The sequence below is a fragment of the Struthio camelus genome, chromosome 30 (assembly GCF_040807025.1).
Source record: "Struthio camelus isolate bStrCam1 chromosome 30, bStrCam1.hap1, whole genome shotgun sequence".
NCBI lineage: Eukaryota > Metazoa > Chordata > Aves > Struthioniformes > Struthionidae > Struthio > Struthio camelus.
This window is the reverse complement of record NC_090971.1, coordinates 4,439,148-4,454,448: the sequence shown is the minus strand read 5'-3', so window position 1 is coordinate 4,454,448 and position 15,301 is coordinate 4,439,148. Positions and strand designations below refer to the sequence as shown.

The 15,301-nt window shown below is 45.6% G+C and overlaps 1 protein-coding gene and 1 non-coding gene across 20 annotated transcripts in view; both read left to right on the top strand.

The window, feature by feature from the left end:
• UBAP2L (ubiquitin associated protein 2 like) overlaps positions 1-15,301 on the top strand; it is a 33,261-nt gene that overhangs the window by 10,008 nt on the left and 7,952 nt on the right. For 11 of the 19 annotated variants that reach the window (XM_068922298.1, XM_068922292.1, XM_068922285.1 and 8 more), the window contains exons 8-19: positions 243-355; positions 2,042-2,101; positions 5,795-5,847; positions 7,392-7,477; positions 7,956-8,127; positions 9,028-9,229; positions 10,583-10,860; positions 11,302-11,474; positions 12,384-12,573; positions 13,267-13,321; positions 13,783-13,957; positions 14,592-14,664. In XM_068922298.1, the coding sequence (XP_068778399.1) occupies positions 243-355; positions 2,042-2,101; positions 5,795-5,847; positions 7,392-7,477; positions 7,956-8,127; positions 9,028-9,229; positions 10,583-10,860; positions 11,302-11,474; positions 12,384-12,573; positions 13,267-13,321; positions 13,783-13,957; positions 14,592-14,664 (1,630 nt within the window). The remainder of the gene's footprint in view (positions 1-242; positions 356-2,041; positions 2,102-5,794; positions 5,848-7,391; positions 7,478-7,955; positions 8,128-9,027; positions 9,230-10,582; positions 10,861-11,301; positions 11,475-12,383; positions 12,574-13,266; positions 13,322-13,782; positions 13,958-14,591; positions 14,665-15,301) is intronic. The other 8 variants (XM_068922296.1, XM_068922294.1, XM_068922293.1 and 5 more) reach the window with 1 other exon arrangement.
• On the top strand, positions 11,721-11,857 carry LOC138062979 (small nucleolar RNA SNORA58). The gene has a single exon (XR_011136660.1). It is a non-coding gene; the product is annotated as a small nucleolar RNA SNORA58 (small nucleolar RNA).

Below are 15,301 nucleotides of genomic sequence, written 5' to 3'. Positions count from 1 at the left end.
ATCTGATTCTGTGTCTTCTGTGTTTGTTGTGTGTGTGGTGTTTTTGTTTTGTTAATAATACAAAAGCTGTATCATGCTAACTTAACTTTGGAATGGCTAGTGTAGCTGAACCATCCCTCTACTGAAGGACGACTGTCTTCTGGGAATCTTCTAGCTACGTCATGTTCTGAGTGAAATCAGTTGCTTTTAAAATGCTTGGGAAGAGGGATTTTAAAATGCGCTTCCCCATATTTATGTTGCAGAACTTTCAACCCAGCTGACTATGCTGAGCCAGCCAGCACGGATGAGAACTATGGAAATAGCAACAACAACACGTGGAACAACACTGGCAGCTTTGAGCCGGACGATGGCACAAGTAAGTGGTCTTCATGCTCTTGTTTGTTGCTGTTTTGTATTTAGAGCACAAGTTGCTTTCGTGTCCCTTCAGTCTTTGCTGAGGAGGTTATGGGCAGTAGTCCTTTGGCTCAGGGATGGTGGAGTGGGTTGTTGGTTCAGAGTTGGAATCCAGTGACCCAGTTCCTTTGCATCCAGAGGTGCCTTTCTATTGAGGAGTATCCAGTGTATATTTGGGTTTGTTGTAAAATGAACTGTGAGATTAGAGCTTTAACTGTGAAGGCTGCATCATGTGATGTGTTATGGTAACTGTATTGGAAATGTAGGGATGGATGATTGTTATGGTGTGAAGTTGTACAGGCCCAATCGAGGCTCAGGAACACTTGCCTCCGGTTTGCTTTCCAGCAGAAACCACACTGCCTCTTTGGAAAAAGAGGCTTTTTTAATGGACAGTAGCGTGACTAACACCTGCAAGTTTTCCTGATATTCGGTGCATCCTCCTGATAATGTTTTTTGAGTTCAGATGTTGCCTTGCTCTTGATTTGGGTACTGGGAGCATTCTCCTTCCTTTCATGGTGGTCTTGCTCAAACGGCTATGAGGTGAGACCTTGCTACAAGAAGCTAGCTGAAAAGAAATCCGTTCATTGCTTCCCTGTTTGTACCAGAAACCTCTTGTTCACTGGGCTGTCTGTGAACACTAAGCTACCATTTTTCCAGTGCAAGAAAATGTGCAAGGGCATATTGTGGGTTCGTTGTCGTTTAAGTACACGCACAGTTATACAAGTGAACTCAGGATTTTGCAGCGCAGTAATTGGACAGTGTGTCATGGGATGATCTCTAATCAAAAATATTTTAGCTGTGCATTTAAGTTTTTGGTTAGGTTCCCCCACCCCGGAGTAATCTTGCATCACCATTTCTACATGCTTGTTCTCCGGAGCATTCAAGTAAATGCCAAATTTTGGTTATAAGAAGCATTCACAACTGTACGTTAATGTTGCAATAAGCCATTTCCCTATTTCTTGTATATGCTGACAAACTTTGCTTTGGAAGAAGAGAGAAATAAAGCACTGTTGCTCATTTGTCCTCACTTAGTTTGCAAATCTGTGAAGACACAGTAACCTAGCAGATGAGTTTTTACATCTAACTTACAAATACTTTTAAGCAATAATCCCTTTTACTACACACTGTCAGTGTGTCAGTGTTTACTACACACTTCTTCAGAAAATGGAGAGCTTATTGATGACTGAGAAATGGAGCCATCTAAATGCTGGGCAACTAGTGTAGACAGTTTAGGGCAGCGGGTGCATTTGTGCCTTTGTGGAGGAAAAAGGGACAGGAATGCATGAGCTCTATATACTGGAAGCTTATAACTGTCTATTCTACATAGGCTTATGTATGTGCTTGAGTGTTCAGTAGAAACATACAGCAGCTAAAATACTGGTTGGGGTGAAATGAAGATTTTTCTCTTCTGATGTAACAGTGGAAATTAGCTCTAGTGCTACAATGCACCCATAAAGTTTATTGTGAATCTACACTGTTCACATGTGTCATGCATGGTCATTTTGTTTCCATTTTAGTAGCCTCAAGCATCTCTTTAACAATATCCACAGGTACAATGTGATTGATATACATGGGGGCAATGAGACTCACTTTCACTTCTTAAGTCAAAATTTCACTGGTTGTCTTTCTTTTCTTTTTTTTGTTTCAGGACTTGATTTCATTGGGGGTGAGGGGTCAAATTATCCCCGAAAATTTGACACTGCTCCTGGTACGATATATCCAGGTGCACTAACTGCCCCGGATACCTTTACTTTACAGCTTTTTAAAAAAACCTGAAATATCTGTGGATATGTCGTTCTTCTCTCTTAATTTGTTCGTTTTAATGAATATTTGATGTTTGTTCTGAGTATGCTTTTACTAATGCTGACACCTTGAATGTATATTGGGAGAGGTTAACCCATATGTTTGTAGATTGCGTAAATGTTGACTTCAGCCACTGCTCATCAGCGTCCATAGCAGCCCTGTGTCCGCAGCGTTGATGACAGAGTACCCTACCCAAGGGGAGGAAGTGTTAGGCAGCTCAGTCATATTCTGCTTGCCTCGCATTCAGAAAGTTATTACTTGCCTTTGTCCTAGTGCTGTTTTCTTGATAGAACAGTGTGGTGTCTGCAGCAACCGCTTAGCTGGCCTCCCTCGTATGTGCCTGCATAGGGTTCAAAGCACTGCTGCAAGGGTAGTGGGTCTGGCTGAACTATCTGAGCGCTTCACCTCTGCTTACAGCTGACTCTGGGTGAGCAATGCATTTAATGGCTGCTTTGGCATGCTGTTACTGCACAGCTGCTTTTATTCATCTGAACAGATCTGCCCTGCAATTGAAAGTTACCATATATTTTAAGATAACCAGGAGGCTTGGTGGCAAAGCTGTTCTGTGCCTTGCACCTTTTCTTTCCTGCTTTTATGTATTTATGCCTTCTGATGCCAAGAGAAGCCATGAGATGATCCAGTCTGCCTTACTAAGCCTACAAAATTCCTTCAGCATCCATAACAAGACTAAAAATTTGATTGACTAACAACATCTGCGGAAGGACCTTTAGCCTTGATTTCCAGACTTCAGGTGGATGGAGAGCCTGCTGCTTTGCTCTTGAAAGTCAAGAATGAATGAAGTCTGTTGAGGCTGTAGAGTCTTTTGCAGGGTGAGGGTCCTGAAAGCACTTGAACGCAGACTTGCTTTGAGTGTTTGTTGTTTTGGAGCATCTCCGTGTTCTTACCTCTAGGTTAATCTTTAACTCCCACAGGCAGCACAAGACTATCTGCTAGAGATCTGCCATTGTGCTTTTGCCACACTTGTGATTTTGATTGGTTTTGTGTTCTTTTGAGGGTGCGAAGCTGGTTTTTGGGTCTGTCACCCTTTCAGGCTTGTGTATCTAGTCGTTCAAGGTGGCTGCTGACCACCTGATGGGTTGAGGGAGGAACAAACTGATTTTATATGATTGTGCTCCTCTCCCAGTGTAAAATGAAATTGTGTGTGTGTGTGTGGGGGGGGAATCTTATGATGAGATTTCCTTCAGCAGTGTTTGCAGCAAGTACAGTTCAGTCTGTTAAGCAGCTAGCTGCTTTTTGTTGTGGCACGTTACGTATCTGATAAGTTACTTTACTCCTTCTCTATTATCTAATAACAGATTTGAAGTTCTGCCAAAAAAAATGGATAATGTTCCTACTTGTAAACCCCTACTGAATTTTTTTTTTTCCTGATTTGAGGAGCTTTAATAAATCTGCTGTTCTCTGAAGGGCTTCCTTACCACAGAGTAGGGATTGCCGTTCTGAAAAAGACACTTCTAAAATTGTCAGAAGTGTCAGAGCGCTGCTTGTGTTACGGGTCTCCCCTTCAGAAGAGTTTGAGGGAAAGAGGTATACTTGGTGTCTTTCAAAAACTAAACCCAGTGCTGGTTAGAAAGCTGTCTGTTTCTTTTGTGGAGAATGTCTGGTTGTACAACAGCTCATTGCAGTTCTTTATTTATCCATCTGTCTCTCCACGCACAAGGAGCACAAGCCAGGCTGAATAGGTGCCCAGTGCTCAAGTAGACTTACCAGGAGATGCCCTGAAATATAGGGAAAGCCCTGTTAATGGCTCTTCTTCATCTGCAGGATTTACTTCTGCTTTCCTTGCTGCTTGCTTTTCCTCTCATTTCCGCAAACCTACTTAAATGAGCAAAACTAAAACGGAGTCTTGTGCCCACGTTCCTCGGTGCACAGACTCTCCTGCAGGAAACCTTCCTGGCTTCCAGCTCTCCGGCCAATTGCAGCTGACTCAAGTACCTCCAGCTCCCACTTCCTCCCTCTGGGTAGGGGACCGAGCTAGTAAGATCTTCCTGGTCCATGAAAATCTGGAAAGGAGCCTTTCTATTACTGCTATGGGGGCACAAACAAACGTGAAAAATGGTGAAACCCAGCTTTTTATACCCCAGATGTGTTGTGTGTTGAATGTGTTGTACTCTTCCTGGTACTTCTTCCTGGGGAGGGAAAGGGTAGAGTAGCGTGCCTTGAGGTTCCCAGGACCAGAGAAGTTCTTGTATTAACGTTCTATGTTTCTAAATTGAATTTAAAAAATCTAGGAAAGGTTCTTAGGTTGGTTCAACTTGTCAGCCAAAAACATGAATTTGCTAGTAATATATTTGGTGAGCTAAATCCCCCACTTCTGGATATGCAATTGTTTGGATGTTTCAGCCTCATCGTTAAAGTGCCTATAGGAAGTTTGGCTGTATTCTTCCCCTCAAATCTCAGAGTCTGTGTCTCAAAGAGTCCAGAATGCTCTTATTCCACACACAGTATGTTTTTAAGCAGCAAAAGGCTTTCAGCTGATAAAGGGACTGATGCCGACTTGTCCTATCCATGTAAATGTCTACAGAATTAACCCTATTGGTTTGTGTTAGCTTGGTTTTCTGGTTTGTATGGGCTGAAAATGACGGGCACAAAACAGCGCTGTGAATTTTTTTGGACATAAAATCTCTCCCCAAATTTTAAGTTGTTTAATGGACTTGAAGTCAACATGTAAAATTCAAAATATTGAGGTTAAATTGGGACGTGAGGGACTGAACTGATCAAAGAAGACACGGTCAGGCAAAAAACTTGTGTTTTTGAAGTAAATTTCGCTGTCTTTCAAGTTACACTATGATAGAATGTAGCTGAAAATCCTGTGCTTTTCTCACTGATGTTTTAAGCTATGCACTTTGTGCATTTCTCTGAAATTGGGCACAGAAATTCATGGATCAGTTGGTCCTGTAAATCTTCCTTTCAGATTCTCCTGTGCGCAGGAATTTCTGATGCAGCAAGGTTTCATGTTTTTTGAAAAAAGGTGAACCACGCAAATGGTTCAGTTATTCTTGGGTTTTATCTAAGTTTAGGTAAAATGGAGCTTTATGCTAAACTTAACCTGTAGTGCCCTTTGAAGCAAACTGACGTGACTACCAGGTGTAACTGTGTGGTGACATCCTGCACGAGAGCTGGCCTCTGGAGTGGGCTTTGTCAGGAGGCCCCCGAAGGAGGTGCTCTGTCGGAGCTGCTGGGGTGGCACTAACTGCTTGTGGGTGCAGAAACTTGCAGCTACTGCGATAAGAGGGGAAATCAGGAAAATGGATGCCTCTACGCAAGGAGGCTGGGGAAGATGCCGGGGCTTCCTTGCTGAGCTCAGCTTTCCTGTTTGGTGCTGGGGTGTGTGCTTTGCCCTACTTGCTAGCCCAGTGGTCCCTTTGTTTCAACTTAGCCCTCCTGAGCAAGGCTAAGGGGATCTGTCCTGTGAATCTTGTTTTGGGGGCTACTGCTTTAACTTGTCTAGTTGGCAAATAAAAATCCACTCAGCTGCTTGCAAAGCTCCCCTGTGCTTCCCTGACTACTTCTTTTTTTTTTTTTTTAAAGTAGAGCTTTGACACACAAATAACTTATCTACCTGTTGTTATCCTTGTAGGTGCATGGAGGGCAGCGACAGAAGAGTGGGGAACAGAGGACTGGAATGAAGATGTAAGTACCCTCCAAACCCTTCCTCCTCAGCATGTCTGCCAGCAGGGTGGTGTCCTGTTTGTATGTACACAGCTAGAAGAGATGCCCAAAGGCTGTCCTCTGCAGACTATGGGCATAGCCCAAGCCGGGCTCCCGGTTCGAGGAATGACTTGGAGTAGAATAAGTATTGGTGCTCCTAAAATGCATGGACAGTGCAACTTGTCGTGGGAGCCTAAGATGGGAAGGGCCCTCCTGGGGCATCAAGCGTGGTCCCCTCTTATTTCCTGCAACTGCATTATTGATCTCTTTTGTGAACTGACCTGGCTCCACATAAGGATTCTTGCTCTACTCCTCCAGCTGAGTGGCATTTAGTAAAAGTTTGCCTTTGATCCACAGCACGCACAGTGGAGGAAGCAACAGTGTCTTGGTGCATGTGTCACAGGCCTCTGCTGCCAAACATTTGAATTGAACAGAAGCTCTGCGCTTTACCTTTTGACTTATTCTTTGGCTTGCCTCACTGCTTTCTATTCTCTACCTGTAATCTTTCAGGGAAAAATGGGGCACTGTTATCACCTGCTTTAGTGCTGGTATGCCCATTTCGTCTGAACTGGGCCTCAGTCCCACTGTTGAAATCAAGGGAGAATTTCTGTTCTTACAGATGGGAGAAGGGTTGAGGTTTTCTATTATTATTAGTTTTACATGCTCATTTTGGCTAGGCCTGTGGAACTGGCACAAAGGGAAAGCTTTTGCTCTCCAGGCACTGTCTGAAGGAAATGGTCCTGTTATGTTTGGAGACACAAGCGACTTCTGTGTCTACCCAGATCAGGTCTGCTTGAAGAAGGTCTTGATAGCCCTTCCTGCCTTCAGTGTGTGTATCGTGCTCTCAAAGGCCCTTCAAGGCTGTGGGGGTTTGTTGTTGTTTGTTTTTACTGTTGCAATATAGTTGCTTGGCAGCTCCTTAGTCTGGAATGAAAGCTGTTCATGTTCAGATTTATTCTGGGTTAAATCACAGGTGGTTGTTAAACCTTCCCTTTGTTTCTTTTGAGAAGCATTATTTCCCCCTCTACAGTTTTAAGTAGATCTGTTGGTTTCCGGTCAAATCACCTAGGTGATACCAGGATCATTGGAAGCTCAAATATCAGTCTGAAGCTTTTTTCTTGGACTTCTCCAGCAATGTTTCCACCTATGTGTGGAGTGGGTTTTGCAGATCAGTGCTGCGTACCCTGAATTTGGAGCATCTGATCTGGAGTATTTGTGTGAGGCCCCAGCAGCCCTGGTGGATTTGTGAATTACTAGAAATTAGTTGAAGGTGGTGTGTGTGTGGTGGGGTTTTTTTTGTTGTTGTTGTTGGTTTTTTTTTTTTTAAGACTGGCAGATGATTTGTGCACTTGGCAGAAAAGAAACAAATGAAATAAAAGCTGATTCTTATGGGAGTAGTTAAACCTGAACACTTTGTTTCTTGAATCTTTCTGTGGCTGTTTGTCTGAAACACCTGTGCACTTCATTTGGAGTCCCAAACACACTGTTCTTACTTTTGGATTCTTTTTCTCTGTCTTGTCTTCCAGCTTTCTGAGACTAAGATCTTCACTGCCTCCAATGTGTCTTCAGTGCCTCTGCCTGCAGAGAATGTGACAATCACAGCTGGACAAAGGTGATAGCCTATGGTGATGCTGTTTACTGGGCAAAAGTGACACGAAAGTCTCAGAGTAATTCACCATCCCAGACTAACCTTTGTCGATTAGATAAAATGCAGCAGTTGTGACTAAGCCAATATGGATTTAAATAGAAATGCTGAGTTAGGAGTGGGTCCCAATCCTGGATTAGAGTTTTGTTCTAGGCTCTGCCACTGGTTCTTCAGATTTCTTTGTAAAGCAACTTTGGGGCATTTTTCTGTGTTTAAAGTATGCTTTCTATGAAGGTAAGTCAAAGGCCCTGTAGGGTCTTGCTTGGTCTCTGCTCTTCTGAGGTTGCTAGTGGCAGTTGTGAAAGTGTTCCACAGAGTCACCAGGAGTATGTAAAGTAGAAGGTATAAATTCTGAGGCTGGAGGTAGAATACTGCTGGGGTGAAAGTGAGGCATGTGTCAGCTCCTATGTTAACCTCAGTGGATTCATCCTCTTTCTTTATCCAGAATCGATCTTGCAGTACTGCTGGGAAAGACACCCTCTTCTATGGAGAGTGAGTCAACAAACCTGGAGTCTTCCCAGGCTCCTTCCCTGGCCCAGCCGCTGGTGTTCAGCAATTCCAAGCAGAGTGCTATATCCCAGCCTGCCTCCGGTAACACCTTCTCTCACCACAGCATGGTAAGGAAAACACTGTTCTCTGCCAATGTGACGGGGGTTTTTTAAGTGTTGGTTTCTCCTATGTTCTTGATCTGCATTTGGGCAACATAGGAAATGTGGTTCTGACACCTGCTTACTTCCTGTGGCATAGTCCTCCACTTAAATGATTTGCAAGTCTGTTTGAAATACAGAGGTATGGAACTCATTATTTAATTAGAAATAATTGGGATAATTCCTCCCTGTTGCCCTTGTCAGACTTGTAACATGTGCTTCTTTCCTGCTCAGGGGAGAGCAAAAACTTTTGCAGTCCAGAGGCCTGCAAATCCTACAGTTTCTGAGAAGTTCTGGGACTGGTTAGGAGTTTGGTATGAGGAAAAATGCTAGCAGCTCTGTACTGAAGGGTGAAGAAGGGAGGTGTTGAATCTGCATCAGAGATGTGCACGGAACTGGGCAGATGCTTCTCTGTATAACTTCATCAAAAGAAATAAAAATTGTGTGCTTAATGGAGACATTCAGGAAGGGTTTTCAAAACCACCTTAATTACTGAAAAGCCTAGTTCTACCAATGTTTGTCGTCTTTAGTAAGATGGGATGCATGTGAATAGTTTAGAACCTTTTTAAAGATCATGTGTGTTAACTTTCTTGGTGGACTTCTATGGCACTATGCAACACATGGATTAGGCAACAGATAAGTGTAACTGTGCTCACACCTGATAAAGGCTAAGAGAGAAGTATGAATTTTCTTTGCTAGTGGTGTCTGTGTGCATGTGCGCATGGGGCTCAAGACTTAGACTGAGGCACCCAGTGAGAAGAAGCAGGTTACAGTGCATTTCAGCTTATATTAAGAGATGTATCTGTCCTTGGAACCAAGTTCCAAGCCAAGTGAGACACTGACTTTGTTATTTCGTTGCTGAAATTGCAGGTGAGCATGCTGGGGAAAGGATTTGGAGATGTTGGGGAGGCCAAAGGCAGCAGTACCACAGGCTCTCAGTTCCTGGAGCAGTTCAAGACGGCCCAGGCTCTGGCTCAGCTGGCTGCCCAGCACACCCAGCCTGGTGGGAGCACCACTGCCTCCTCTTGGGACATGGGATCCACTACACAGACCTCCTCTCTTGTGCAGTATGGTAAGGAAAAGCAGTATGGCTTCCCAACAGGAAAAGCGTTCTTCCAGATCTGCAGAAACAGGCTGCAGTCGGCAGCGTGAGGGATTGAAATGGGGGGCCAGATCTTAAAGCCATTTGACTAAATGCTCCTAAAGTTCACAACCAAGCTAACTTTACTGGAGAAATTAAAAGAATCACAGGTATGAGTTTGTGGGGAGCATTTCGTGACTAGAGTAGAACGTAATACTGTCAGAATCTGTCCCTGTTCCTTTTATACTTAGAGCAGTCAAATTTGGTCTCTCTCATAGTCGTTCCAACTGACTTCTGGGTCAGAGATCCCAAGTCCCGCACAGTGTGCGGAACTACTTTTTGGTGTAAAGCTGTAAAACAGGGAGGAGGTCTGACAATGGGTGCCTCCAGAGAATAGTTCCTAAATACAGACAGTGAGTCTCATCTCCCTGCTGACTTTATCCCTTGTAACGGAATGTGATTCTGGTGACTGTTAAATGCCAAGAAGTAACTCCACCTCTGAACGAGCATGAGGGAATAAGTGATTGTTGAGAGGCTTCTGCTTTTCAGATGAAATGCTGAGTCCTACTGTCGTTGAGTACTGATGCCATTTCTTTCAGCTTGTGCTCTTTATTTCTTGCTATAGGGAAATGGCTCTGATTCAAATCTAAGCTGAAGAAAAATTGAGCCCTGTCCTAGTAGCAGTCAGTGTTGGCAGCTCCTGATCTTTTCAGACAAGGAGCCACAGAGGAGAGCTGGAGAGAATAGGAGTTGTTTTTAGTGAGCTGTGGTACTGAGTGGGCTTAGGCAAAGGAAGAGCGTGGTGTGGGGTGTGGAGAGTGGGCAGCCCTGAGTGGCAGTTTAGCTCCCAGGATACCCAGTATTTACAAGGAAAAGATCAGGCCATGAAATGCAGCCAGGTTGATAGAGAAGGGGACGGAAGCAGTGTCAGGCCTTGCAGGAGTCAGGCATGCAGTGCTTCCACATAAGAGACGTTGAAGCCCCCTCTTCATAGGAGGATAAAGGACTTTTGCCCGAGCTCACTTTGTCCTGTAGAGATGGTAGAAAGAGCTGACAGGAGAAGGGATTAAAAGGCTCACATTGGTGGCTAGAGCACAAGGTTGGGAGTGGGGATGCTGGAGATCTCTACTCTGCAGAACCATCAGTTTGCTTGGGCAGGACACTAATGTGCTAAATGATGCATGCAGTTTAGGAATTCTGTTTCACAAGATCCGATTTTAACAGGTTCCAGGAGAAGGCACAGTGTGAATCACTTTATTTTTCTTGATACTGAGAAATGTTAGAACTTGCTTAAGTTTTAAGGGGGAAAAAAAATCCTACTAATTGGACACTCTCCTCTGGTAGATCTCAAGAACCCAACGGACTCTTCTGTGCATAGTCCCTTCACCAAGCGTCAGGCCTTCACATCAACTTCCACCATGATAGAAGTGTTTATGCAGGAAAAACAGCCTGTGGTGACTGCCTCTGCAACAGTGCCGGCACCCCCTTCTTCACCGCTGCCCAGCAAAACCAATCCTGTTCCCCAGATGTCCCCAGGGTCCTCAGACAACCAGTCATCCAGTCCCCAGCCAGCACAGCAGAAGCTGAAGCAGCAAAAGAAAAAAGCATCGTTAACATCAAAGGTGCAGATTGATGGGGAAGGAGGCATTGCATTGTGTGTTAGAGCTGCAGCAAACTCCCTTCAAGCTGGTGAGGGAGAGGCTGGGCTTGGTCTTTCTGATATTAGCATTGGTCTTTGTGGGGGTGATAGAGAAAAGCTTGCATTCCTGGCTTGAACAGAGGCAAGCAAAAGAGTTCAGAGGATGCAAGCCTGTAACTACCGTCATGTGGTAGGAAATGAAGATGGATGCTGAAGTTATTTCTGAGGAGCTCAGGCTGTCTGAGGACTTTCTGTGCTCCTCTGCAGTGGAGTGAGATGCATGTTGCAGCCCAACATCAAAGAGCCCACCTGTTTCTGTGCCAAATTCTCTGCCTGATTTGGTCTGCCCTTATTTGAAGTGTTTTTTTTCTTCTGTGCTCATCCTGAGGAGGGACTGACCTTTTGCGTTTTCCCTCCCTTGCAGATTCCTGCACTTGCAGTGGAAATGCCTGGCTCAGCAGATATCTCAGGGCTAAACCTGCAGTTTGGGGCATTACAGTTTGGTTCGGAGCCTGTTCTTTCGGAGTACGAATCGACGCCCACCACAAGTGCTGCTGTTAGCCAATCTCAAAGCAGCCTGTACACCAGCACCGCGAGGTGAGGACCAGGAGGAGAACTGGGACACACATCTCCTGCAGACAGAGGCTGATTCCGTGTGCCTTGGATTGTGAGGGAGCAGTGTAACTGAGATGGGCTTGTTCTTCAGCCCTTCTCTGGCCCAGTGAAATATGGGGCAAGGATGTGAGGTAGAGGGAGAGTCCCTATTAGCAGGTGAACAGGACTGCTGTGATTAATGCAAGCAATAGCTTTGGAAGGTAGCTTGTTTGTTGGACTTTAGTTATGCTGCATACCAGTAGACCCTTTCTGACTGTGCCTGTGGTCATAAAGGGGGGACAGCGTATGCGACAGCAAAGCATAAGTTGCCAGCAGACTCATTCAGGCAGCTCTATGACTGATTGGCCTGTGGTACTTGTACAGAAAGCAAACGTTTCCTGCTTCAGTTAAACCGTTTTGCTGGAAACCTGAAGGGGAATCCCCCGCACAACTGCTCGCTCTTCCTGGTGAACAGGTTGTGGGTGCTTTGTCCTGTTCTTTGCCTAGCAAACCAAGACACAGTGAAGTAGGTGTATCTAAGGTGAGGATGTCTTTTCAAAGCAAAGTTTTCCTGTCTTCTGTTGGACTGTGCTCGGTATTTGGCCAGTCCTTTGAGTGCTGGGAATTGAGTGGTGATAGCTTGTGTAGCATCACCTAGAACATAACATTTCGTGATGCAGGGCTGCAGGTAGATGCCAGGGTTCCCTGTGGTTGGGCTAACCCTTTTCTGGGTGTGTTTCTGTGCTTGGTTTGCTTGGCTGCTTTGTTTGATGCCTTTATGCTGATGCCTGGAGCTCTTTATTTTGAAGACTTGAAACGGAGACCCTACCATCTGGGTCAACAGCTTATAGCAGGGCTGCTTTGGGAAAAGTGAAAACTCCTTCTCCCCCCCCCACCCCCCACCCTTTGTAGTGAATCTTCGTCCACAATTTCGTCCAATCAAAGCCAGGAGTCTGGTTACCAGAGCAGCACGATACAGACAGCAACGTTTACCTCCCAGAACAGCGCTCAGGGACCACTGTATGAGCAGAGATCCACACAGACAAGGCGATATCCAAATTCCATCTCTTCCTCACCCCAGAAAGATCTGACCCAGGCCAAGGTAGGAAAATGGTTTGCTCACCCTTTGTGCTGGTTAAGTGTAGTGTGTGAAGCCCCGCCTTGGAGGGAGCGAGGAAAATCGGGGTGGTTTAGCTAGTGTGTCTGTGATCCTCCAGCCTCATCAAGTGGCTTGTGGGCTTTTGTGAGAGCTTTCGTCTGGCTGATGCCAGAGCCGTTTGGTATCTAGTGGCCAGGGCCTGGCCAGTGGGAACTGGTGCCGGTTGTGATCCCCCTGGCCAGACTGTGCAGTATTGAGTTAAATGTAAACAGTGGTTAAGCTGACTGCAGGCCATGTTTCATGCAATGCGTAATTACCCTGCTGCAGAGTGACGTTCAGGCTAAGGATTTAGTTCTGTTCTAGGGGTTTGGTCCTTGCATACTTCACAAACGTTCAGTGCTGGGGGTAGTTGCAGTAACATCAGTTTTGACTAACACACTTCAGGATTTTGAGCCAGTCTGACTACCGGCAGTAGTGACACTTTTTGTACTTCTTATTCCAACATGTGGTAGGGGGCCAGATGTGGCATTGGACTAGTTGAGCTTGGGACGAATTCTGATGCAGTCTGCTTGTTAATAGCATGCTCTTTTCCATGACTGAGGAGGGAGTGCGGAAGGGATTTGACAAGTGTGCCCCTGAAAATGAGCAGCTGCAATGCCTAATCTCTTTTTTTTTCATCTTTTCCTCTTTCCTTAGAATGGTTTCAGTTCTGTACAACCCACGCCATTACAAAACACACAGGCTGTTGAAGGTAAGTTTGTGAGGGCAGTGGGTATCCCGAGTCTCTTATATTCTTTGCTTTGAGTGAAAAGCTTCATCCGTGCTAACGGCAAGTCCTTTTCCTGCTGGTCTGATTACACTGCCACTAACATTATTGGCTTACCTTGAAATGTTCAGCTTTCTGCTGATAGATCTGTGAGTTCCATGGTGAATTGCTTTAATATCATCTCCCTGATGACAGTTTACTCTGATTTGTCTGTGAAAGGCATCTCATTCACAGATCTTGAAGCTCTTTGCAAAGGCAATGGCCCTATGGCATTGGTGGGTGTAAACTGAGGCGTAGAACATAGCGGCACAGTCACAGCTGTGGAACTGGTTGGCAACAGTGAGGGAAGCTCCAGTTCTTCCAGCTGTGCCTTTGCTGCTCTGTGCCCCAAATTGTCCTCCAAGAGCTGCTAGTAGTTGGTTCTAACACAAAGGTTTTGTTCATAGGTGCTACAGGCCCCACAGTGAAATCTGATTCCCCCTCTGCTCCCAGTATCACGCCTCTAAATGATGGGGTATCTGCATCATCCTTGCTGACAACAGCCAGCCAACACTCATCAGCTCTGAGCAGCCTGAGCCACAGTGAGGAACTCCCCAGTACGACCACCGCCCAACTCAGCAGGTGAGCTTGGCAGATGAATTTCTACAGAAGCGGATGCCATTCTCTGCCTGGTTACCTCTGCAGTCTCTCTTCCTGCTCAGGGTCCATACTTGGATGCAGCAGTAGGATTCAGATTACCTAATCCCAGGGATCTAGTAGATGTCAAAGTTTGTCTCTCTCACATAGACTCTATGCAGCCAGGGTAGTGAGATGGGTGACTCATCCCATCCAAAGATGCCTTCTTGAAGAGGACTAGGTCCATCTAGAGCTGCTTGACTACTGCTACTGCCCTGACAACAAACATCTAAATATCTGGAATTAGATAAGAGGAATGCATATGCAGCTGGAGTGCTGGTGGCACTCAGCAAGCAGCCAGGCCCTCCTCCTCAGGGAAATGCAGGTGCTCTGTCTGGGAAGCCTTGCCAGTTCAATTCCTGGGCTGTGACCTGTTAGATTTGTTATGATGCTCTCTTACTGACTGGGCATCTCGGTACAGTTAGGCCTGATGGATTTCTCGGACACGATCAGTGTCTTCTCAGGTAACAGAGCTGTGTTCCCTGTCATAGAGTAGGGAGTGGGAGGTGGCAGTAGGTCTGGTGCTACCAATGCAGACTTTTGCATTGTGAATTGACAGCATTTTTTTTTTCTTCTGCAGTTCGTTACCCACTCAGCAGAACAGTCTGTCCTCATCTACATCCTCTGGGCGAACATCAACTTCAACTCTTCTGGTGGGTCTGGGTGTGCTCTAGCACTGTGTACCTCTGTATTCCTGCTCAGCTCAGAGAGGTCTGCTGATGTTCCTTACCTTGGACATGCAGCTGGCAGGGGTGTGCAACCTGCAGTTGTGACAGGAATTGCCTAGTTAGTGAGTGCGTTCTGTCACACTGGAGAGTGCCACCTGTCCTAGTGGTGACAGAGGACACTATGCTGTGTGAAGAGAGGAGGGAGGGTTACTTCAAACTACAGTGTGCGCACTTCTGGCTTAAGGCTTTCTGACATGCAGCCTGTTTCAGACCTAATAGTAGCTTCTTTCTAGCTTGTGGTAGCTGTTGAGAGAAAAGTTCCACAGAAAAGACAGAGTTGCAACCCGGTATCGAATCAAACTGGTAGCTGATGGGGTCTCACCAAGCATATTCGCTGCTGGAACTCTGGGAACATGGCATCCAGTGCTATTGGCTCTGCAGCAGAATGAATCTCCCCGCTGCAAGCATCTGTTTAGTTCTGCTTCTCCCAGCAGACAGACGTGTTGGGACAAAGCAGTATGAGTGGCTTGGAAGTGTTAGGGGTTGGCTGCTATCAGGACTTTGGACTTAAGCCAGATGCGAAATAGGTTTCTTTGTAGCCTGCAGCAGCTGAGTTCATAGC